The sequence below is a fragment of the Protomyctophum bolini genome, assembly GCF_963924005.1.
Source record: "Protomyctophum bolini genome assembly, chromosome: 16".
NCBI classification, from domain to species: Eukaryota; Metazoa; Chordata; class Actinopteri; order Myctophiformes; family Myctophidae; genus Protomyctophum; species Protomyctophum bolini.
Window position 1 is genome coordinate 1,137,505 of NC_137877.1, and position 21,312 is coordinate 1,158,816.

Here is a 21,312-nt window from a genome sequence, read left to right on the forward strand (position 1 = left end):
CATGGACATAAGGGCTACGCCTGCCCTTTGTCTGAGACTAATGTCTTCCTTGAACCTACACTATCCTGTACAATTCTCGTGAAATGATGGGATATTTGACCGACTGTATGTCTAGGTATACATAATATATGTGACCAAATTTGACTGAGGGACTGCCATTGGATTTTGTTTCCCCAAATTTTCGTTTTTTTTTCATGTCATATGAAAGCAGGGAATCGTAGCTTCAAATTGACATATTGGTTGTTCAGTTTGACCCACAAACAGGCTTGAAAGGTTCACTTCTGTGGACTCTAACATTACACCTATAGCTACATGTTTAAGCATTTATTTCATATTTACATGTCTTCTGTGGTCTCTAACATTACACCTATAGCTACATGTTTAAGCATTTATTTCATATTTACATTTCAGTTCTGATGTTTATCTCATGCTAGACATGCTCTAGTGTGTGAAGAGTCTGCATGTGTTATTAACTCATTTTGGAAGAAAGAAAAAAAAGTTTTCCTCCTATTGAAAGATTTGCATCATTTTGAGATCACAGCATTCCATCTTTAACATTGAGCGACTGCAGTTGCTTCCAGTGGTGAAATGTCCCCTTGGTCTTAGTTTCTATGTCTGTCAGCCTGTTCTCTGTGCTTACATCCATCCCTCCTCTCTCTCTCTCTCTCTCTCTCTCTCTCACTCTCCTCTCCTATTTCATGGCGGTATTGATTAGCTAGCTAAGAGGTTTGGCTAATGGTGTCCCGTGACGTTAGCACGAGTAGGACGCGCACACGCGGGAAGCGAACGCAGATCGTAAATTGCAATAACAATTCACCATGACTCAGCCATAACCATAGAAAGGAGTCCCCAAAGCAGCTATACGTCCAAACATGGAGTGTGTTGCATCAATGACAAACAAATCACTCAGCTCCATATATGGGCACAAAGGGGACACACACACACACACACACAGACAGACAGACAGACAGACAGACAGACATGATCTGCTAGGTCTCATAGTAAGTGCTCACTGCGTTCGCAATCATTAGCTGAAGGGCTTTAGAGCTAGTGCATGGTACTCAAGGTGTGGTCCTTGGGGGACCCCCTGTGCCAGGGTCAGCCAGCAAAATTGGTTAACAATATAGCTACTATTTTCTAGCCTGACAACTGACTTATATTTTCATTTAGGTTTTTTTTTCTTCATTATTCATGAATCGTCGGAACGTATTTATTTTAATGGGCGTGGCTATACGGATTCAGGGGGCTGGAGCCAGGCCAACAATTTTCAACACATCTCGAACAGATGTGGAATAACTATGTCACACAATGTCACTTACAGCTAAACGTTGCTCTCCAAAATGTTTTTGAAAACATTTGAGCAAGAAATAGACGAAGCAGAAAATGGATTCTATTTGATCAACTCCCTTCCTTGAGGGAGTTTAACCCATTTTGGGGCGGGAACCCCTTTTGGTGTAAGCATCACGTTATGCTTTAGCTATTTAAAAATAGCAGATCTACAAGCTCGTAGCGCGCCACCGAGTGGCGCGCTACGAGCTTGTATAGGTCTGCTATTTTTGAAAAATTCGAAGAACGACTGACATTTTTTTAGAATCTGATCTCAGGTCAGAACGGGTTAATCAGACCAGTGTGTGTCCAGTGGAAAAACCTTGTATGAATCTGATCTCAGGTCAGAATCGGCTTCACCTCGGTGGTTAAACTCCCTGTCGGTGAATTATCTCCAGACAACGACCACCTATAGCCAGATATTATCCCTTACATAATATAGCTCATAGCTTGTGGGTCGTGTCATGCGAACGAGCTGGTAGATCTGCTATTTTTCAGAGCGTAGCACCCGAGCGCAACCAAACATAAGATCATTCTTTCCAGAAAGGGTGGAACGGGAAGTACAGACACTGAACGAGTTACGACACTGATTTCATTGTGAACAGCTGAGGACATTCCAATCGTCCCAGAGGGATGTCCCTCTGGGACGTCTGAGGACATTCCAATCGTCCCTCATTTGACTGTCCAACAGTTCTTATTTCAGTGGAATCCCAAGCACTTCCTGTGTGTGCTACACACAGTGTGTGTGTGTGTGTGTGTGTGTGTGTGTGCGTCAGGGAGGTGTCTCTGTATCGTTATATTGTCAGGGAGGTGTCTCTGTATCGTTATATTGTCAGGGAGGTGTCTCTGTATCGTTATATTGTCAGGGAGGTGTCTCTGTATCGTTATATCGTCAGGGAGGTGTCTCTGTATCGTTATATCGTCAGGGAGGTGTCTCTGTATCGTTATATTGTCAGGGAGGTGTCTCTGTATATTGTCAGGGAGGTGTCTCTGTATCGTTATATTGTCAGGGAGGTGTCTCTGTATCGTTATATTGTCAGGGAGGTGTCTCTGTATCGTTATATCGTCAGGGAGGTGTCTCTGTATCGTTATATCGTCAGGGAGGTGTCTCTGTATCGTTATATTGTCAGGGAGGTGTCTCTGTATCGTTATATCGTCAGGGAGGTGTCTCTGCATCGTTATATTGTCAGGGAGGTGTTTCTGTATCGTTATATTGTCAGGGAGGTGTCTCTGTATCGTTATATTGTCAGGGAGGTGTCTCTGTATCGTTATATTGTCAGGGAGGTGTCCCTGTATCGTTATATTGTCAGGGAGGTGTCTGTATTGTTTGTGACAGTCAGTCACTCATATTTGATACAGTCTGTTTCTAGCGGAAATGTAACTAATTCAGCAGCAGTAACATTAGCGTTTTCTCTCAGTCAGTTGATTCTTCTTTTCCATATGAGTGAAGCGGCCGGGATGACATGTTTATTTCTCAAACACAGTTCTTATATGAGGCGATCTAAAATCCCCCCTATGGGGATTACAATGCAAATAAAAAGTACATGAACCTGTGGATTTGCACCATCTACCTTCCAGTGTTGTTTTCCTCGACTAATACTATGACAAAATAAATCGTCAACAATCTTTTGTCACTGATGAAAACTAAATGGAAACTAAGCTATGATGACTAGTACTACGACAAGACAATGTTGTCAACAAATAAAAACTAGACTAAAATGTTAGGAAGGGACTAGTGGACAAGAGATCCAGTAGAAGTCAATTTACACTTGGTTGCATGCTGAAAATAGCAGATCTACGAGCTCACAGAGCTTGTAGATCTGCTATTTTGTGTAAAATCAGTCATTGCGACGGCATCAGGCACATTTTAGTCGACTAAATCAACTGTAGATTTTTTGTCGACAAAAATCTTATGACGTTTAGTCGAATAAAACTAGACTAGCACTAAAACAGTCCAGGTGACTAAAAAAAATGTGACGAAAATATAGCCCATAATAATTATGACTCAAAGTGAAATCAAAATGAGCTGTTCAGATCCGACGCCGGTACCTTCGGTCCTGGCCCGCTCCTCTCGGGCGGCGGTCCTCGTTGCGTGTCGGTCCGCGCTGCCCTGGCTGTAGCAGCGGGTGAACGGTACCGGGGCCGGCCCGCCCAGGGTGAACGGTACCGGGGACGCCATGTCGTCCGCCCGGGCGCCGCCCCGCTCCGGGACGGGCGAGAAGTCGCCCGAGGAGTGGGAGGACGGAATGGAGGAGGAGAACGGGTCACTGCTGCCCGACGCCTTTTAGAAAAACAACAACAGGGTAACAACGGGTCATTTTTTGGTCATCAGAAGTATGATCTAGTGAATATCAGAAGTATGATCTAGTGAATATCAGAAGTATGATCTAGTAAATATCAGAAGTATGATCTAGTAAATATCAGAAGTATGATCTAGTGAATATTCAGAAGTATGATCTAGTAAATATCAGAAGTATGATCTAGTGAATATTCAGAAGTATGATCTAGTAAATATCAGAAGTATGATCTATAAGTATCAGAAGATTCAGAAGTATGATCTAGTAAATATCATAAGTATGATCTATAAGTATCAGAATATTCAGAAGTATGATCTAATAAATATCAGAAGTATGATCTATAAGTATCAGAAGATTCAGAAGTATGATCTAGTAAATATCAGAAGTATGATCTAAGTATCAGTAGCTGTCTCTAGCTCTAGTAGCCCTGTTACCTTCAGCGGTGGCGATCCCCCGTTCCTCCTCTTGCTCCGTGCGATCTCGGCGAAGGAGGTGACCCGGGGCGGCGGGGGGGCGGGGTCAGCGGCCCGGGGGGGCGCCGCGTCCTCCTCCCCCCCCTCGCCGAGGCGCACGGGGCAGCTGAGCATGCGCTCCAGCGAGCCCAGGCGAGGCGCCGCGTCCAGGCCGCGGTCGTAGCTACGGGAACGGGGCGGCCCCGAGGAGGAGGAGGAGGCCCCGCCCCCAATGACGGCCCGGCCAACCACGGGAGGGGAGACGTTGACGTACACCTGGCCCTCCATGACGGCGGCGCCGCGGCTCTCCTCGTCCTGCTTCTCCTCGTCTTCCTCTGCGTCTCTCTGAATGGACGGAATGATGTCCTCCTCCTCCTCCCCCTCCTCCTCCTCCTCCTCCTCCTCCTCCACCCCGGCCTGCTCTCCGGGCCAACGGCGGAACAGGTAGTACTCGCTGGGCTGTGTGGCGGTGGTGGCGTTGGGGGGGGTGGGCGTGGCGGGGGCGTGGTGGGGGGGGCCGGGGGGCCCCTCCCCCTCGGAGCAGCTGGTGGCCCCCGAGGAGGAGCCCCCCCCTCCCCCCCCTCCGGGGCTGGGGGACGACTGCGTGGACGAGAGGTCGCAGGTCACCAGCTTGTAGTAGTTCTGCGTGGAGGCCACGACCAGCCGCGCGCGGCTCTGCAGACACTCCCCCCCTCCTCCTTCCCCCCCGGAGGAGGGGGAGGAGCCTGAGTGGGCGCGGTAGGCGGCGGCGGTGTTGTTGTGGTTGCAGTTGGCGTCCAGCTGGTCCAGCAGCAGCAGCGCCCCCTGGTGGTGGAGGTGCTCGGCCGAGCAGGAGCAGGCGGTGGTGGACGAGGTGGAGGCGAGCAGAAAGGACGGCCGGGTGAGCGGAGGAGGGGAGGAGCTATGGAGGAGGTCCAGGTAGAAGGCCTCTCCGGGCGGGGCGGGGCCCCCGGGGGCCGAGGAGGAGGAGGAGGAGTAGCCGTTGAGGTTGGCGGCCGTTGGGGGCGTGGCCGTGGCGGCGGTGGAAGCCCCGCCCCCCTCGGGGGGGCCGTCCGTCACGCCGGCGTTGTTCATCTTGTTGTAGATGGCGCTGAAGTTGACCAGCACGCCGTCCGAGCTGTTGCAGGACGAGTCGCTGCCGTCGTTGTAGGCTCCGCCCCCCCCGCCCCCCCGCTGCTCGGCGAAGAAGGGCTCCTCGTTGTCGGGCAGGAAGTGCCGGTCGTCAGGCAGGAAGTGCTGCGTGTGGGCGGGGGCCAGGCCGCCGCAGCGGGAGCAGCAGTGCGGCGGGACGACGACGCCGGCCGCCGCCGATACCGCCGCGGACGAAGCGCCCGACGAGGACCAGCCCGTCTCTCTGCTCCGCCCACACCTAGGGAGGGAAGTTAAAGGTTTTATGACATTCATTTTCACACACACACACACACACACACACACACACACACACACACACACCAAAGGATCATGATTGGCGGAAGGCCCCTCTCTATCCTGATTGGATGAAGGCTGCTGGGTCACCTAAAGCCAAAAACGTGGCCCCACAGGGGGTTAACTTGGGTGACAGGGAGGAACTCCTTATATGGTCAGCACACTCTAAAGTAGAGAGGATTATCACAACAAAACAAAAACAAAAAAGTGATATTTGAATGAAGCGAAATCACTGAATATACCTTTAACAGTTAAGTTTCTAAACTTAGTCTTCTAAATCCTGAACGTTTTCTGGAAAACCTATGTTTCTGTCAGTGGTGTTCTGTTCCCTGTCATGGATTTATCTCCCAACAACGACCACCTATAGAGCGCCGCAGTCCCGCCCCCTTTCAGAACAACGAGTGGCCCAGGAAATGAAACCCCAATGCATTCTCCCATCGGCACTTCTAATATAATTTATTTAAAGACGGTTACGCCACGGACAAAGCCAACTCGGATCGTGACGAATCATGACAATGAACACAATGTTTTGGGCCGATCAAATAATTTATAAGACGAAAAACAAAAGAAATAGTGTTGTCTCCTGACTTTCTTTTCTTCTTTCTAATGATTTGATCGGCCCAAAACATTGTGTTCATTGTCATGATTCGTCACGATCCGAGTTGGCTTTGTCCGCGGCGTAACCGTCTTTAAATAAATTATATTAGAAGTGCCGATGGGAGAATGCATTGGGGTTTCATTTCCTGGGCCACTCGCTTTTCTGAAAGGGGGCGGGACTGCGGCGCTCTATAGCCAGATATAACTATCCCATGTCATCATGCTATTAGTGTTAGATCTGCTCGCCTCATGAGGTGATCTTCGTCCTCCTCTTCCTCCTCCTCTTCGTCGGCCCAGTCCTGCTCGCCACAGTCCATCATGGACATGTTGGAGCCGCTGCTCCCGTGGCGCCGCTGCCCCCCCCCTCCCCCCCCGCCCCCCAGGAGGTCCAGCTCCAGCTCCAGGCCCAGGTCGGAGGAGGAGGACGCCATCAGGGCCATGAGGGATCGCTCCCCGGCCCCGCCCAGCCGGTGAAGACGGAACGGCGGCGCCACGCTCTCCTCCTCGCCGTGGAGGTGGAAGGAGGAGTCCTCGAAGTACCCGTCCTCCTCCTCCTCCTCCTCGTCTAACTCCTCCCCCTCCTCCCCCTCCTCTTCGTCGGCGTTGAGGAGGAAGGGGTTGCGACGCAGCGGGTTCCTCATGCCGCCGCCCTGCAGGCGGGTCTTGTTGGCGGCGCGGGGCAGCGTGTGGTGGTGGTGGTGCGCTGCCCCTCCCCCTCCCCCGGGCGCTGCCGCCGCCGCCGCCATCATCATCATCATCATCAGCTGCTCCTCCTCTGAGTGGCTGGAGGCGAAGGAGGAGGAGTCGTCGCTCGCCGTGCTGCCCCCACCCCCGCCGCGGGGGGCGTTTCTCCTGGAGGACCCGCTGGCGGTCTGGATCAGAACCGGGAAAAATAACCAATGTTTATAATGTCAGTAACTCAAGGCCCGGCCGGGGGCCGAATCAATCAGGCCCGTGAATGAATTATCTTCGGCCCGCGGGGATGATATTTAACCCATTCTGACCTGAGATCAGATTCATACGAGGTTTCCACTGGACACACACTGGTCTGATTAACCCATTCTGACCTGAGATCAGATTCTGAAAATGTCAGTCGTTCTTCGATTTTACAAAAATAGCAGACCTACAAGCTCGTAGAGCTTGTAGATCTGCTATTTTTCAATAGCTAAAGCATAACATGATGCTAACACCAGAATGGGTTCCCGTTCAGAATGGGTTAATTAGTATTATAGAACTGGCCCTCTGGTATATTGCACGGAACCACCATAATACTACAAGTCCCACAATGCACTGCGAATGCATTGTCACACGTGTATCGAGGGCCCGCAATAAGCGCAAGCATGCGTCTTCTCTTCACTACATTGATCAGCAGTGAAAGTATATCACTTGTGGTCAACTTTCTCTCCCCAAAAATGTCCCGTGTGTGGAAACACAGTCCGGACCCTCGACTTGTACCAATTTCTTTATTTTGGCCCCTCTGTGTATTTGAGTTTGACATCCCTCTAATGATTAGAGGTTTACAGGTGTACAAAAGTGGGGCTTTTTTTCGTGCAAGCTCCAGAGATTAAAATAGGGTGCATTTTGCATCCCAAAACGCAATAAAACAACGACCTCTGCATCCACGGGATGCACTACTGTACTCAGCATGTACAGTAACAATAATACACGTAAATATATATATATTTTTGCTAGCTTTAGTTATAACAATCATTTCTTCTTCTGTTTTCTACATGAATATAACCACATTAAAACCATATAAAATGAAATGGGAGTTAAATGCTGCAATATGTAAAGATGGCAAATTCTACCACAGGTCGTTTCGAGGAAGCAATCTGATTGGTTGAAACAGCCTTCTAGCCGGTGGTTAAACCAGCACCGTTCACCACCTATAATCAAAACAAAGAATTCAGCTGCTCTGTTCTCCCAGAGCGCTATAGCAAACTGGGTGTCTAGGCTAGCTCGTTTATTGGGACATTTGTGGTCGTAGTGACTACATCTGTCATTAAAAAAATATATTCTTTCAGCGATTTTAATAGTTTTAAGGGTATTACACTCGAGGGTGTGGGTTAAGGTGATTATTGCCACTTCAGTGATGCTTGCGGAACTCGACTCGTTCCTGACCGCATCACTGTCGTGGCAATAATCACGTTAACCCACACCCTCTCGTGTAATATTGCTTAAATGTGACTCCTAACGTGGTTGATGTGGGACTCATAAAATGTCCCTGGGACTCATCTCTAAAAGACCTGCAGCACCGTCCATCTATAGAACCTACGGTATACTGTACTCCATACTGTACTAACATACTGTACTGTACACATACCTGTATGAGGCTGCTGAAGACCAGCGCCTCCCTCTGCAGGGCGTCCCTCTCGGGCAGCGAGGTGGTCCGACTCAGGCCCAGGAGGGTCTCCGGCGGGCTGAAGGAGTGGCCCCTCTTCATGGACCCCTGTCTGCCCCCCGCCGCCGGCCCCCCCCACCCCCCGCCCTGTCTGCCCCCCGAAGCCCCCCACCCCCCGCCCGCCACCTGGCAGTGCACCAACGGGATGTGATGCACGATCAGGGTCTCCCCGGACAGCTTGGGGCTGTCCATTCTCCGCCGCACGGCTTTGGTGTGTGTGTGTGTGTGTGTGTGTGTTTGGGAAGGAGGGTTTAGGGCACTGGACACGTGTTGTTGTTGGTTGGTTGGTTGTCTTCAGATGCCTCCCGTCGGTCCCAGGGCTGCGACACCGCCCGGGATTTGGAAGGAGAGGTCGGGGAAGTCCCCGGCGTGGTCCGAGTGATACATCTTGAAGAGAGACAGAGAGAGACAGAGACGTAAGTTACTAAAGTACAACCCAATCTCGAGGGACGAGGGAAGAGTCACAGAATAACTCACGGCTGCTCCATAATCCATGGCGCAGCAAAGTGAGGGACGAAACGCTTCCAAATATTCAGAATCAAGACGCGTACTGTATAGTGAAAGCGTACTGTATATTGAAAGCATACTGTATATTGAAAGCATACTGTATATTGAAAGCGTACAGTCATTTATGGCCCACTCGTGTGCAACAAGCAAGTATGCACTCGACAGAGTTCATACTTGTTCACACAGTTCTAGTTCATTCCTACGTTCATGGCAACACCGTTTAGATCACCATTTCTAACCTGCGATATATTTCTTTAATATATTTCTATTTAAATGAATCGAATGCGCTATCAAAGTGAACAAAAAAATATATAATATAATAAAAATAAAATACACAGTTGAAGATGTGAATGGAAACGGTAGTGGACTGGTTCCAAACCCGTCTGTCTCAACCCTGTCACAGACGGTGCGTGATTGGACTGCTGGAGAGGGGCGACACATGGAAAACATTTCTATAGCTTCTTTATCCTCCTTTAGCTCCTTAAGTGTTACAATGTGCACTGCATTCACCCATTCACCCCCACACACATTCACCCATTCACACAGCAACACACAGTCAAGGCAACCAGGCAGTCAGTGTCGACTAATTGCGACCAAAGGCCTGTACACTCAAGACATCCAGATATCCAGATCTGGTTCAATGACTGTGTTTTGAAGTTCTACAGAGCTTGTAGATCTGCTATTTTTTCAATAGCTAAAGTATAACATAATGCTTAGTTAAAACACCAAAAGGGGTTCCCAGCCAGAATAGGTTAAGCAGCAGCCTGACAACTGGGTCTCAAAGAGAGCATTATCAGAAACTAAATGTCTTTTTTTAAAATCCCACGATTTTGTAACCCATTTTGCGTCAATCATCTAATGTGATCCTGGGCTCTACACACCCTCCGCCAACCTAGTCCCCATATATGGGGGACAAGGGGAGAGCAACGGACTTGAACTCATGCTTCCTTCATGCCTGAGTGTCCAAGTTGCTCCTTTACACCTGACAGGGGGGAGTTTCCCTGGTTGGACGTAGCGCGTGGAAGAAACACGTTATTCCAACCAGTTCCTTTCCCCTCCATCAGGCGCCCCGGCTGGCCAGGGGGAGGCAGTTTAGAGACCAGGATTGAAACTAAATGTCTTTAAGAGATTAAACGTTGGGTGAGGGTCAGGTCAGGGTAGGATGTCTCTTACGCTGTGGCCCTGCAGGCATTAGCCTGGTTTAGTGTCTAGTAAGCGTACGTTCCAGTCAGTATGTCCGTTGAATAGGATGGTACATCCTGACAATAGAATTGTCAGGATGTAGAAGAACATTTTTTGAACCTGATCTCAGGTCAGAATGGGTTATTGTCTCACGTGTGGAGAACATGTAGTTAGTTAGTTTCATGTATATAATGTCCACGGTGTGTCTTCGGTCTCAACAACAGTAACAAAACAACAACAGTAACAAAACAACAACAGTAAAGCGTCCTATAGTGAAGCGTTTTGATCTCACATGACCTTACATAACGTTATGAATATGATGATGTCATGTCTGTCATCCATAACAAACTGCACCGTCACCAGGAACCCATTGGCACCGTCCCCTGCTCGCTCTTCTCTCTCATATTGCTCGCAGTGTGTGTGTGTGTGTGTGTGTGTGTGTGTGTGTGTGTGTGCGCGCGTGCGTGCGTGCGTGCGTGCGTGCGTGCGTGCGTGCGTGCGTGCGTGCGTGCGCGTGCGCGTGTGTGTGGGGCTGGGTAACTGAATGAGCTTTTGTTGTCATTCAGCAGAGAATCAGAGACTGAATGAATAAAGTGAATTGAGTGAAGTTCCTGAACAGAAACCTGAGCGTTTCTTCCTACATCGTTACTCCTGTAGGTCCGCCTCCTGTGTGTGTGCGTGTGCGTGTGCGTGTGCGTGTGCGTGTGTGTGTGTGCGTGTGTGTCTGGCCCGTTTCCGTGGCGCCTCTGAGACAATAGACATGGTCATCACTCTCTGATCCAAAGAGACAAGCTTCCTAGTTCCTAGCTTCCTATAGCTTCCTAGTTCCTAGCTTCCTAGCTTCCTAGTTCCGTATACAGTCAGTTTCACCACTTTAATAATAGCAAGAATAGCAGATCTACAAGCTGAGCATTCGTAGCTATCTGGGCGTCCTCGACAAGACATGGAAATATTTGTGAACTCCTGATGCTATACTGTCTGCGCTCGCTCGCTCGCTCACACACTCACACACTCACACGCTCACACGCTCACACACTCACACACTCACACACTCACACACGGCTGAGCCAACTGACCTCTAATCCTCTCCTTTCCTCCTGCCTTCCTTCATCACAGTCTAATGTAAGTACAGTAGCTTGTAAGACGATTGCGTAACGATAGTGCAATAGTGGTGCCGTCGCCACTGCAGTGTATGGTCGGGAATACCTAGCCCAGAGCCATCTAATGGAAGAGTTAGGACAACCCAGAGCCATCTAATGGAAGAGTTAGGACAACCCAGAGCCATCTAATGGAAGAGTTAGGACAACCCAGAGCCATCTAATGGAAGAGTTAGGACAACCCAGAGCCATCTAATGGAAGAGTTAGGACAACCCAGAGCCATCTAATAGAAGAGTTAGGACAACCCAGAGCCATCTAATAGAAGAGTTAGGACAACCCAGAGCCATCTAATAGAAGAGTTAGGACAACCCAGAGCCATCTAATGGAAGAGTTAGGACAACCCAGAGCCATCTAATAGAAGAGTTAGGACAACCCAGAGCCATCTAATAGAAGAGTTAGGACAACCCAGAGCCATCTAATAGAAGAGTTAGGACAACCCAGAGCCATCTAATAGAAGAGTTAGGACAACCCAGAGCCATCTAATGGAAGAGTTAGGACAACCCAGAGCCATCTAATGGAATAGTTAGGACAACCCAGAGCCATCTAATAGAAGAGTTAGGACAACCCAGAGCCATCTAATAGAAGAGTTAGGACAACCCAGAGCCATCTAATGGAAGAGTTAGGACAACCCAGAGCCATCTAATAGAAGAGTTAGGACAACCCAGAGCCATCTAATAGAAGAGTTAGGACAACCCAGAGCCATCTAATAGAAGAGTTAGGACAACCCAGAGCCATCTAATGGAATAGTTAGGACAACCCAGAGCCATCTAATAGAAGAGTTAGGACAACCCAGAGCCATCTAATGGAATAGTTAGGACAACCCAGAGCCATCTAATAGAAGAGTTAGGACATTGAGGGGGCAGAAACCCAGAGCCATCTAATGGAAGAGTTAGGACATTGAGGGGGCAGAAACCGAGTTTCAGCCTGAACTGGGACAAGCTGGAGTTGGAAATACATTGTTTTCAACGAGGGCGGCGCAAATAAGAGCTATTTTAAGCACGTGTGCAACATGACAACTGTTTAACCCATTTTGACCTGAGATGAGATTCTAAAAAAATGTCTTCTACATCCTGACAGTTTTCTGAAAAAGCTATGTTTTAGCTGATAAGTGTAAAAATGGTAAAATGGTACATTTTATACATAGATTGTGCATTACACATTCACCCATTCACACACACATTCATACACCGATGGCGGTGGAAACCATGCAAGGCACCAACCAGCACATCGGGAGAAATTTGGGGTTCAGTGTCTTTGCCCAAGGACACTTCCACATGTAGACAGGAGGAGGAGGAGGAGCCGGGATTTGAACCGCCGACCCATATGGATCATTGGACGACCTGCTCTACCTAAAAGATTATCCACCAATCCCCATTCAATACATTCAACAGTAGAGAGAGATTAAAATAGGGCTGCCGGGGGCGATATGGACAAAATCAAATATTACGACATTTTGTACCACAACGCTGACACTAAATATAGTGGTAGTAAATAGTAAATATAAGTGGTGACCGTACTGTTGATACAGTAACTCAGAGAAAAGGGGGGTGATCATGTTATGTTTTAGCTATAAAAACAATAGCAGACCTATAAGCTCATAGCGCGCCACTCGGTGGCGTGCTATGAGCTTGTAGGTCTGCTATTATTCTTTTTTTATCGAAGAACGACTGACACAGAAACATAAGCTTTTTCAGAAAACTGTCAGGGTGTACAAGACATTTTTTTGAATCTGATCTCAGGTCAGAATGGGTTAAACCATGAATCTAAATTGTGTTTTTTTTTTTATATCATGCCAATTAATGCTAATTAACTATAAGATGCCAGGGCCGTGACAGCCCTGCTCTCCTCCCTGCTGGCTCCTCCCACGTTCTACTGCCATGATGAGAAGACAGACAGCCATTATGGTGTGTGTGTGTGTGTGTGTGTGTGTGTGTGTGTGTGTGTGTGTGTGTGTGTGTGTGTGTGTGTGTGTTACTTTGTGGAAGCAACAGGATGTGACCTCGGCCTTCCTCTGAACGCACATTAATTAACCCATTCTGACCCGAGACCAGATTCTAAAAATGTCAGTTCGTTCTTCGATTTTTCAAAAATAGCAGACCTATACAAGCTCGTAGCGAGCTTGTAGATCTGCTATTTTTCAATAGCTAAAGCATAACATAATGCTGACACCAAAAGGGGTTCCCGGCTCCGCCCCAAAAGGGGTTAACCAACTGGATGTGAGCTCGGCCTCTGGTCTCTCCTATAGTCTGTCTAGTCTGGCCTCTCCTAGTCTGTCTAGTCTGGTCTCTCCTAGTCTGTGTAGTCTGGCCTCTCCTAGTCTGTCTGCTCTGGACTCTTCCAGTCTGGTCTCTCCCAGTCTGGTCTCTCCCAGTCCTGAATTACTTCAAGTTAAATCCAGCCCGATGTCTCATCATAACATCAGGGCCTATTTAGGTTGCCAAACTGTCATGGGGTGGAATCGATGACACAATGTCTGCTTCAGTCCAGGACCTAGAACCACACTCACTGGACAGGCAAATATGCCTTACATATAATTATCTCTCTCTCTCTCTCTCTCTCTCTCTCTCTCAATTCAATTTCAATTTCAAAAGGCTTCATTGGCATGATAAATATATATGTTCTACTTTGCCAAAGCGTACATGCAACAAAACAAAAGTCAACAAACGTCCCAACAATAATGAACAACAAGCAATACAGTAACAATGAAAATAAAAATTAACAAACATAAACATAACAGCAACTTAATGACCCTGTTCAGACAGATATACCTGTCTCTACTGTCCTCTGTCTGTCCCTCAGACAGATATACCTGTCTCTACTGTCCTCTGTCTGTCCCTCAAACAGATATACCTGTCTCTACTGTCCACTGTCTGTCCCTCAGACAGATATACCTGTCTCTACTGTCCACTGTCTGTCCCTCAGACAGATATACCTGTCTCTACTGTCCACTGTCTGTCCCTCAGACAGATATACCTGTCTCTACTGTCCACTGTCTGTCCCTCAGACAGATATACCTGTCTCTACTGTCCACTGTCTGTCCCTCAGACAGATATACCTGTCTCTACTGTCCACTGTCTGTCCCTCAGACAGATATACCTGTCTCTACTGTCCACTGTCTGTCCCTCAGACAGATATACCTGTCTCTACTGTCCACTGTCTGTCCCTCAGACAGATATACCTGTCTCTACTGTCCACTGTCTGTCCCTCAGACAGATATACCTGTCTCTACTGTCCACTGTCTGTCCCTCAGACAGATATACCTGTCTCTACTGTCCACTGGCTGTCCCTCAGACAGATATACCTGTCTCTACTGTCCACTGTCTGTCCCTCAGACAGATATACCTGTCTCTTCTGTCCACTGTCTGTCTCTCAGTTGATGACAACTCCACACGTATTTTGCTGCCAAAACTGTGCATTTGGACTGTTCTCCCAGAACATATTGGAGTGATGAGTTATTCTCTCTCTCTCTCTCTCTCTCTCTCTCTCTCTCTCTCTCTATGGCAAAGCAAAGTTCTTTGTTTACCCAGGGAAGTGGACTAAGCCAAGGACTTGTTTACAGCCACACCCTGCTCACGGTAGGGGGTTCAATGCCTTGCTCAAGGGCACTTCAGCGGTGGTAATATAATATTAACGTGCCGGTCCGGGGATGCGAACTGGCGGTACGGTACCTTCCGGTACCTGGCGGTACGGTACCTTCCGGTATCAGACCGCTCCGCAAACCGTTCTTCCACCGCTGCCCCTGAATGCCATTTCTATCTCTGGGACCCCCAATTTATATCGTAAAAGCATATGTTAATTAAACTCTAAGAGCGTACAGATGGAACCAAATGGACCCGCATTTGTACAAGCCCTTCCCAGCCATGGGATGCAGAGAAACTATGCAGCAGTCTGCCTCCTCAGTGCACACTAGAACAGGCTGTGGCGTGCACAGTGCACACACACACACACACACACACACACACACACACACACACACACACACACAGGCCTGACACCATAATAACGTTACTGTAGCAGCAGCAGTAAGTAACACGTCCTCTGTGTCATACTGTATGATGATCTGACAGCACGTCCTGCTGTGTTAACTATAAGACTATTCATAAATCATATTCATAATCCACCCCAGCATCCACACAACAATGAACAATAACAGACGTGCGCGTTATTGTTGTTGTGACTGTCACTGTCCTATACCATCGATTCCACCCACAGGCCAGACGTTTATATTACGGTCTGTCCCGCTACATACATTATTGTTATTATTAGGTTTAGAATGTTTATTATTGACGTTTCTGCATGTCACCCACCCGCGGGTCCGTTTATAACAACAACAACAACACTGGCATCTCAGATGGATGACAATTAACAGCAGCTACTGGAGGCTACATCGTGAAAATGTACAATAATAATAACTGTCCGTGATGATGATTGTGTGTTTGATTAATACGACTGCGTCTTAAAGCCGTTACATGGATTGAGGACGGAGAATCAACGCACCGTTTTCTTCCAGCGGATCGACGGACGGATAGCGATGCTGATAGCAGCCGGTGGTCCGGCCGGCCCACCGGGCCCTGTTGTGAGGACCCGATGATCTGTTTATTATATTATGAAAACATCAACAGCCTCTACTACACGTACCTTTACAGCTCGTCCGTAGCGTCTGTTACCGGGTCCAAAATGCTCTGTTGTGGTGAATATACAGACGGTAATGTCGTCTGGAGAACATGGTATCCTTCTGTCGGTTTCTCTGACGTTAACAGGCCAGGGAGGGGAGGGGTGGGGCCACGGGGCCTACGTCACTATGATGAGATCCATAAAAAAGTCATTATTTAAATATTTACTTCAATGTCTTGCTTTCCATTTTAATTTAGTGTCTTCTTGACTATTGGAATGGTGTGGTGGTTATTTTGTTATTATTATTATTATTATTATTATTATTATTATTATTCGAGCATGGGGCTAAATATGTATTTATAGGGATTTAGGGAAGCCAAACTGTCTGTCATACAGTAGGCTCAATATGTCAGTTTGACACAAATAATTTAAAGAAAAATCGCTACAAAGTAAGTAAACAAATACATATTTAGCCCCATGCTCGAATGCCCCCCGCCCCCCCATCTTTTACTTTCTCTAATAACAACCTAAAAAATGAACCTTGAGTTGAAAAAAAACTAAAGTTGTCATCGAAGTCTTTTTGACTTATTTTCAAAAATGTGTCTTTCCTTGGTTTTATCCTGTATGAGCTCTCTCTCTAATGATTGGATAAAAGTGGTATCCTGACCTGAAAATGCATTTTCTGTTACTGAACAAAGAAACACTCTATAGCAACAAATAATATCAGAATATATACTTATTTAACAACAACAAAAGAATATCACTTATACCCTACCTTTAATAATACTATGACGACGCTCTAAATGGGACAAAAGATGTACCACAGTGCCATCTGCTGGTAATAATACGGCCTTGCAAGTAAGTGGTTATATCAGGTCAAGCTTCTGTTTTGTCACATATTAGATTTCAAATACCGTTGGTAACAACATGCAGGCAGTAAGTTAGTGCCATTGTACTGTTCTCACACAAATCAAATCAACAGCCAGCCAAACTCAGTTCAATAAAAGTCAGGATTCATCTCAGTTTGCCTTTATTGAGATGCCGGTGGTAAACTTTCATAAACAACGAGTGAAACTGTAAAATAGAAAACATAAAATACACAATCAGCTCAATAAGCTTCTGTGTGTGTGTGTGTGTGTGTGTGTGTGTGTGTGTGTGTGTGTGTGTGTGTGTGTGTGTGTGTGTTTGCTCCTATAGGCTGCTGGAGAACAACTGACTTCTGCTGTCCTGCACACCTGAAATTACTGAACCTCAATTGGCTGCACGATTGGCTCCTGATTACACATCAAAGCTAGGCTAAATTCACGCACATGAGGGGGGTGTCAAACCTATCTAATAAACTGAACAACTGGGACAGCACAGCCATTATCTATGCACAACAAAGTGTGAATATCTAGCTATAAAGCAAGTCTTCTCACTTTGTGCTATCTAGATCTAGCATAGTAAGACTATATATATATATATATATATATATATATATATATATATATATATATATACATACTGTCTACTAGCACAGCATGTCAGAACATGCCAGCTCCATATATGGAGATCTACAGTATAGGTAGGGGCCCATTGGGGCTGAACAATAAAGAGTGTTATGTCAAATGCGTTTTGTTACAGTACAGTAATGTCATAATCAGTCATATGTACAGTACATCTTAGTCTGTGTATACTGGAACTTGAGATACATGTAGTGTACTTGATATGTATTGTGTACTGCCTGTTACTGTATAGTCTACTTTATGGATACAGGCTACGAGATACATCTCAGCACCAGCACCGTCAGCCCTGCTGCAGTACTAAGTAAGTAAGTAAGTAAGTAAATAAGTAAGTACATTTTATTCATAGAGCACCTTTCGAAACAATGTTACAAAGTGCTGAACAACAAGTAAAAACAATCATATTAAAACAATGTTACAAAGTGCTGAACAACAAGTAAAAACAATCATGTTAAAACAAGGGCATGAACAAACAGTAGAAGGTAAAACATTAAAATGCAACAAATCAAGCAAAAATATATCATAAAATAAAGTGCTGACGAAATAAATACGTTTTTAACAATCTCTTAAAACCGTCGACAGACTCTGCATTCTTCAGTTCAAGGGGCAGGGCATTCCACAGAGTGGGGGGGCGACCACTTACCAAATGCGCGGTCGGTCACCCTTGGTTTTGAGTCTGGTTGTAGGGATAGACAGAAGGCCTTTATCGGAGGACCTGAGTGAACGTGTGTTAGGTTTAGCATGCAGTGATTCAGAGATGTAGAGTGGAGCCAGTCCGTGTAATGCCTTGTAAGTTATTAAGAGAATTTTGAATTGATCCTGGATTTGACAGGCAACCAATTGAAGTGCAGCAAGTACGGGAGTAATCTGTGGTGGAGATCTGCGGGGTGTGTTTGTTAGGATCCTGGCAGCTGTGTATTCTGTACTAGTTGAAGTTTATGGATTGAGGAGGAGCTGAGGGTAGTGTCGAGTCCAGTAGTCCTTATCATGTCACGTTTCTATGTCTCATATCTTGTTATTGTCACGTCATTATGATCCAGCACTATATTATGTTCCTGTTGTGTAATAAACTTTGTGAACCTTTAGCTAAAGGCTGAGCTCAGCAAGCCAGCGCAGCGAACATTTTTACAAGCCCAGACTCCGGATGCCCAAACAACCAGCCAGCCCAGACCAGCAGGGCAGCAAAGCCAGGCTCCAACCCTTGCAGCGCAGCCTTAGGCCGGATAGTCCCCCTGCCTGCACTCGTGTTGAGCCTTCCAACCTCGACTCAGAGCCAGAACCTTTGTGGAGCCTTCCAATGACATGTTACCGGCCTCGACTCAGAGCCAGAACCTTTGTTGAGCCTTCCAATGACATGTTACCGGCCTCGACTCAGAGCCAGAACCTTTGGTGAGCCTTCCAATGACATGTTACCGGCCTCGACTCAGAGCCAGAACCTTTGGTGAGCCTTCCAATGACATGTTACCGGCCTCGACTCAGAGCCAGAACCTTTGGTGAGCCTTCCAATGACATGTTACCGGCCTCGACTCAGAGCCAGAACCTTTGGTGAGCCTTCCAATGACACGTTACCGGCCTCGACTCAGAGCCAGAACCTTTGGTGAGCCTTCCAGTGACATGTTACCGGCCTCGACTCAGAGCCAGAACCTTTGTGGAGCCTTCCAGTGACATGTTACCGGCCTCGACTCAGAGCCAGAACCTTTGTGGAGCCTTCCAGTGACATGTTACCGGCCTCGACTCAGAGCCAGAACCTTTGGTGAGCCTTCCAGTGACATGTTACCGGCCTCGACTCAGAGCCAGAACCTTTGGTGAGCCTTCCAATGACATGTTACCGGCCTCGACTCAGAGCCAGAACCTTTGGTGAGCCTTCCAGTGACATGTTACCGGCCTCGACTCAGAGCCAGAACCTTTGTGGAGCCTTCCAGTGACATGTTACCGGCCTCGACTCAGAGCCAGAACCTTTGTGGAGCCTTCCAGTGACATGTTACCGGCCTCGACTCAGAGCCAGAACCTTTGGTGAGCCTTCCAGTGACATGTTACCGGCCTCGACTCAGAGCCAGAACCTTTGGTGAGCCTTCCAGTGACATGTTACCGGCCTCGACTCAGAGCCAGAACCTTTGTGGAGCCTTCCAATGACATGTTACCGGCCTCGACTCAGAGCCAGAACCTTTGGTGAGCCTTCCATTGACATGTTACCGGCCTCGACTCAGAGCCAGAACCTTTGGTGACATCACTTCAGTCGGACCTTGAGGCCAGGCATGCAGGGCAACGGTTTGTGTTGTGTGACGTCAGGGCGGAGTTCTAGTCTTTATAAGTCCAGATGGTTTGTGTTGTGTGACGTCAGGGCGGAGCTCTAGTCTTTATAAGTCCAGATTTATTTTTCTGTGAAAGTGATTTTGACACAGAGTGACCGAGTAAAGGCGTCTCAACACTCCTGAGCAGCACAATAATAAATACACAAGATAAATAAATACATTGCATTCATAAACAGCAACAATGAGAGACGTTACAGGATTCCTCAAGCAACAACAGAGCAACAGCGCCACCCCGGGGTTGGCGTCGGAATGGGACGTGCTGGAGGATCTGTATGCAAAGAAACTGTGGCATCAGCTGACGTTGAAGCTCCGAGAGTTCGTGAAAGACCCGTGTTTCCAAGCCGGAGACGGGCTCATACAGCTGTACCAGAACTTCCTCTGTGACTTTGAACACCGGATCAATCCGTTATCCCTCGTGGAGATCATACTCTACGTCGCCAGACAGATGTCGGATCCCAAGGACGCCATTCCTTTCCTGGAGAAGACCATCGAAAAGGTGAAGACGAGCGAGGAGGCGGTCATTCTCTGCAAGACGTCCATCGGGAGCCTGAAGCTGAAGATCAACGACCTCCCCGCCACAAAGAAGCTCATCGAGGAGGTGGACGTGATGTTGGACCAGCTGCCCGGGGTCACGTCGGTGCACGGCGACTTCTACGACCTCTCCAGCAAATACTACTGGATCGTCAGCGACCACGCCCGCTACTACCGGGACGCCCTGCGCTACCTGGGCTGCGTGGACGTCCGGGACCTGCCGGACGCCGAGAAGCAGGAGAGGGCGTTCAAACTGGGCCGGGCCGGCCTCATGGGAGACGGGGTGTACAACTTCGGAGAGCTGCTGATGCACCCGGTGCTCCAGACGCTGAGGGACACGGAGCGGCAGTGGCTCATCGAGACGCTCAGCGCCTTCAACGGAGGGAACGTGGAGAAGTTCCAGAGCTTCCGGTCGGCCTGGGGCCAGCAGGCGGACCTGGCGGCGCACGAGGCCCAGCTGACGCAGAAGCTCCGGCTGCTCTGCGTGATGGAGATGACCTTCACCTGCCCCGCCAACCACCGGCAGCTGGCCTTCACCCAGATCGCCCAGAGCGCCCGGATCCCCGTCAGCGAGGTGGAGCTCCTGGTGATGAAGGCCCTCGCCGCGGGCCTGATCCGGGGGAACATCGACGAGGTGGAGCAGAAGGTCCAGATGACCTGGGTCCAGCCCAGGGTTCTGGACGCGCAGCAGATCAAGGGCATGGAGAAGAGGCTGAACGCCTGGTGCGACGATGTGAAGAACATGGCGACGCTGGTGGAGAGACAGGCCCACGACATCCTCACCTAGAGGAGAAACACATCCTCACCTAGAGGAGAAACACATCCTCACCTAGTGGAGAAACACATCCTCACCTAGTGGAGAAACACCACTCAGTTCACACGTGTGTGATTTTTTTTACACCTAGCCACTGTGTCACTCTACTCTTTGCTGTATCTGTATATGCTACTGCTGTGCTGCCTCTGGTGACTGAGGCATCAATACATCTACGACTACGTAAGGTTAATATA

At 48.1% G+C, this 21,312-nt stretch overlaps 2 protein-coding genes across 2 annotated transcripts in view; one reads left to right on the forward strand and one right to left on the reverse strand.

The window, feature by feature from the left end:
- The window catches only part of rusc2 (RUN and SH3 domain containing 2), a 39,350-nt gene extending 23,265 nt beyond the window's left edge, over positions 1-16,085 (reverse strand). The window contains exons 1-5 of the mRNA XM_080785215.1: positions 15,984-16,085; positions 8,421-8,885; positions 6,344-6,969; positions 4,058-5,444; positions 3,376-3,607 (exon numbers count right to left, since the gene is read on the reverse strand). Of these exons, the coding sequence (XP_080641341.1) occupies positions 3,376-3,607; positions 4,058-5,444; positions 6,344-6,969; positions 8,421-8,690 (2,515 nt within the window). The 5' untranslated portion in view covers positions 8,691-8,885; positions 15,984-16,085. The remainder of the gene's footprint in view (positions 1-3,375; positions 3,608-4,057; positions 5,445-6,343; positions 6,970-8,420; positions 8,886-15,983) is intronic.
- Positions 16,086-19,954: 3,869 nt separating this feature from the next.
- Positions 19,955-21,091, forward strand: LOC308330703 (26S proteasome non-ATPase regulatory subunit 13-like; the record flags this gene model as incomplete). Its single annotated transcript, XM_080785678.1, has 1 exon — positions 19,955-21,091. One exon carries the CDS (start codon positions 19,955-19,957, stop codon positions 21,089-21,091), a length of 1,137 nt encoding a protein of 378 aa, XP_080641804.1.
- Positions 21,092-21,312: the final 221 nt, after the last annotated feature.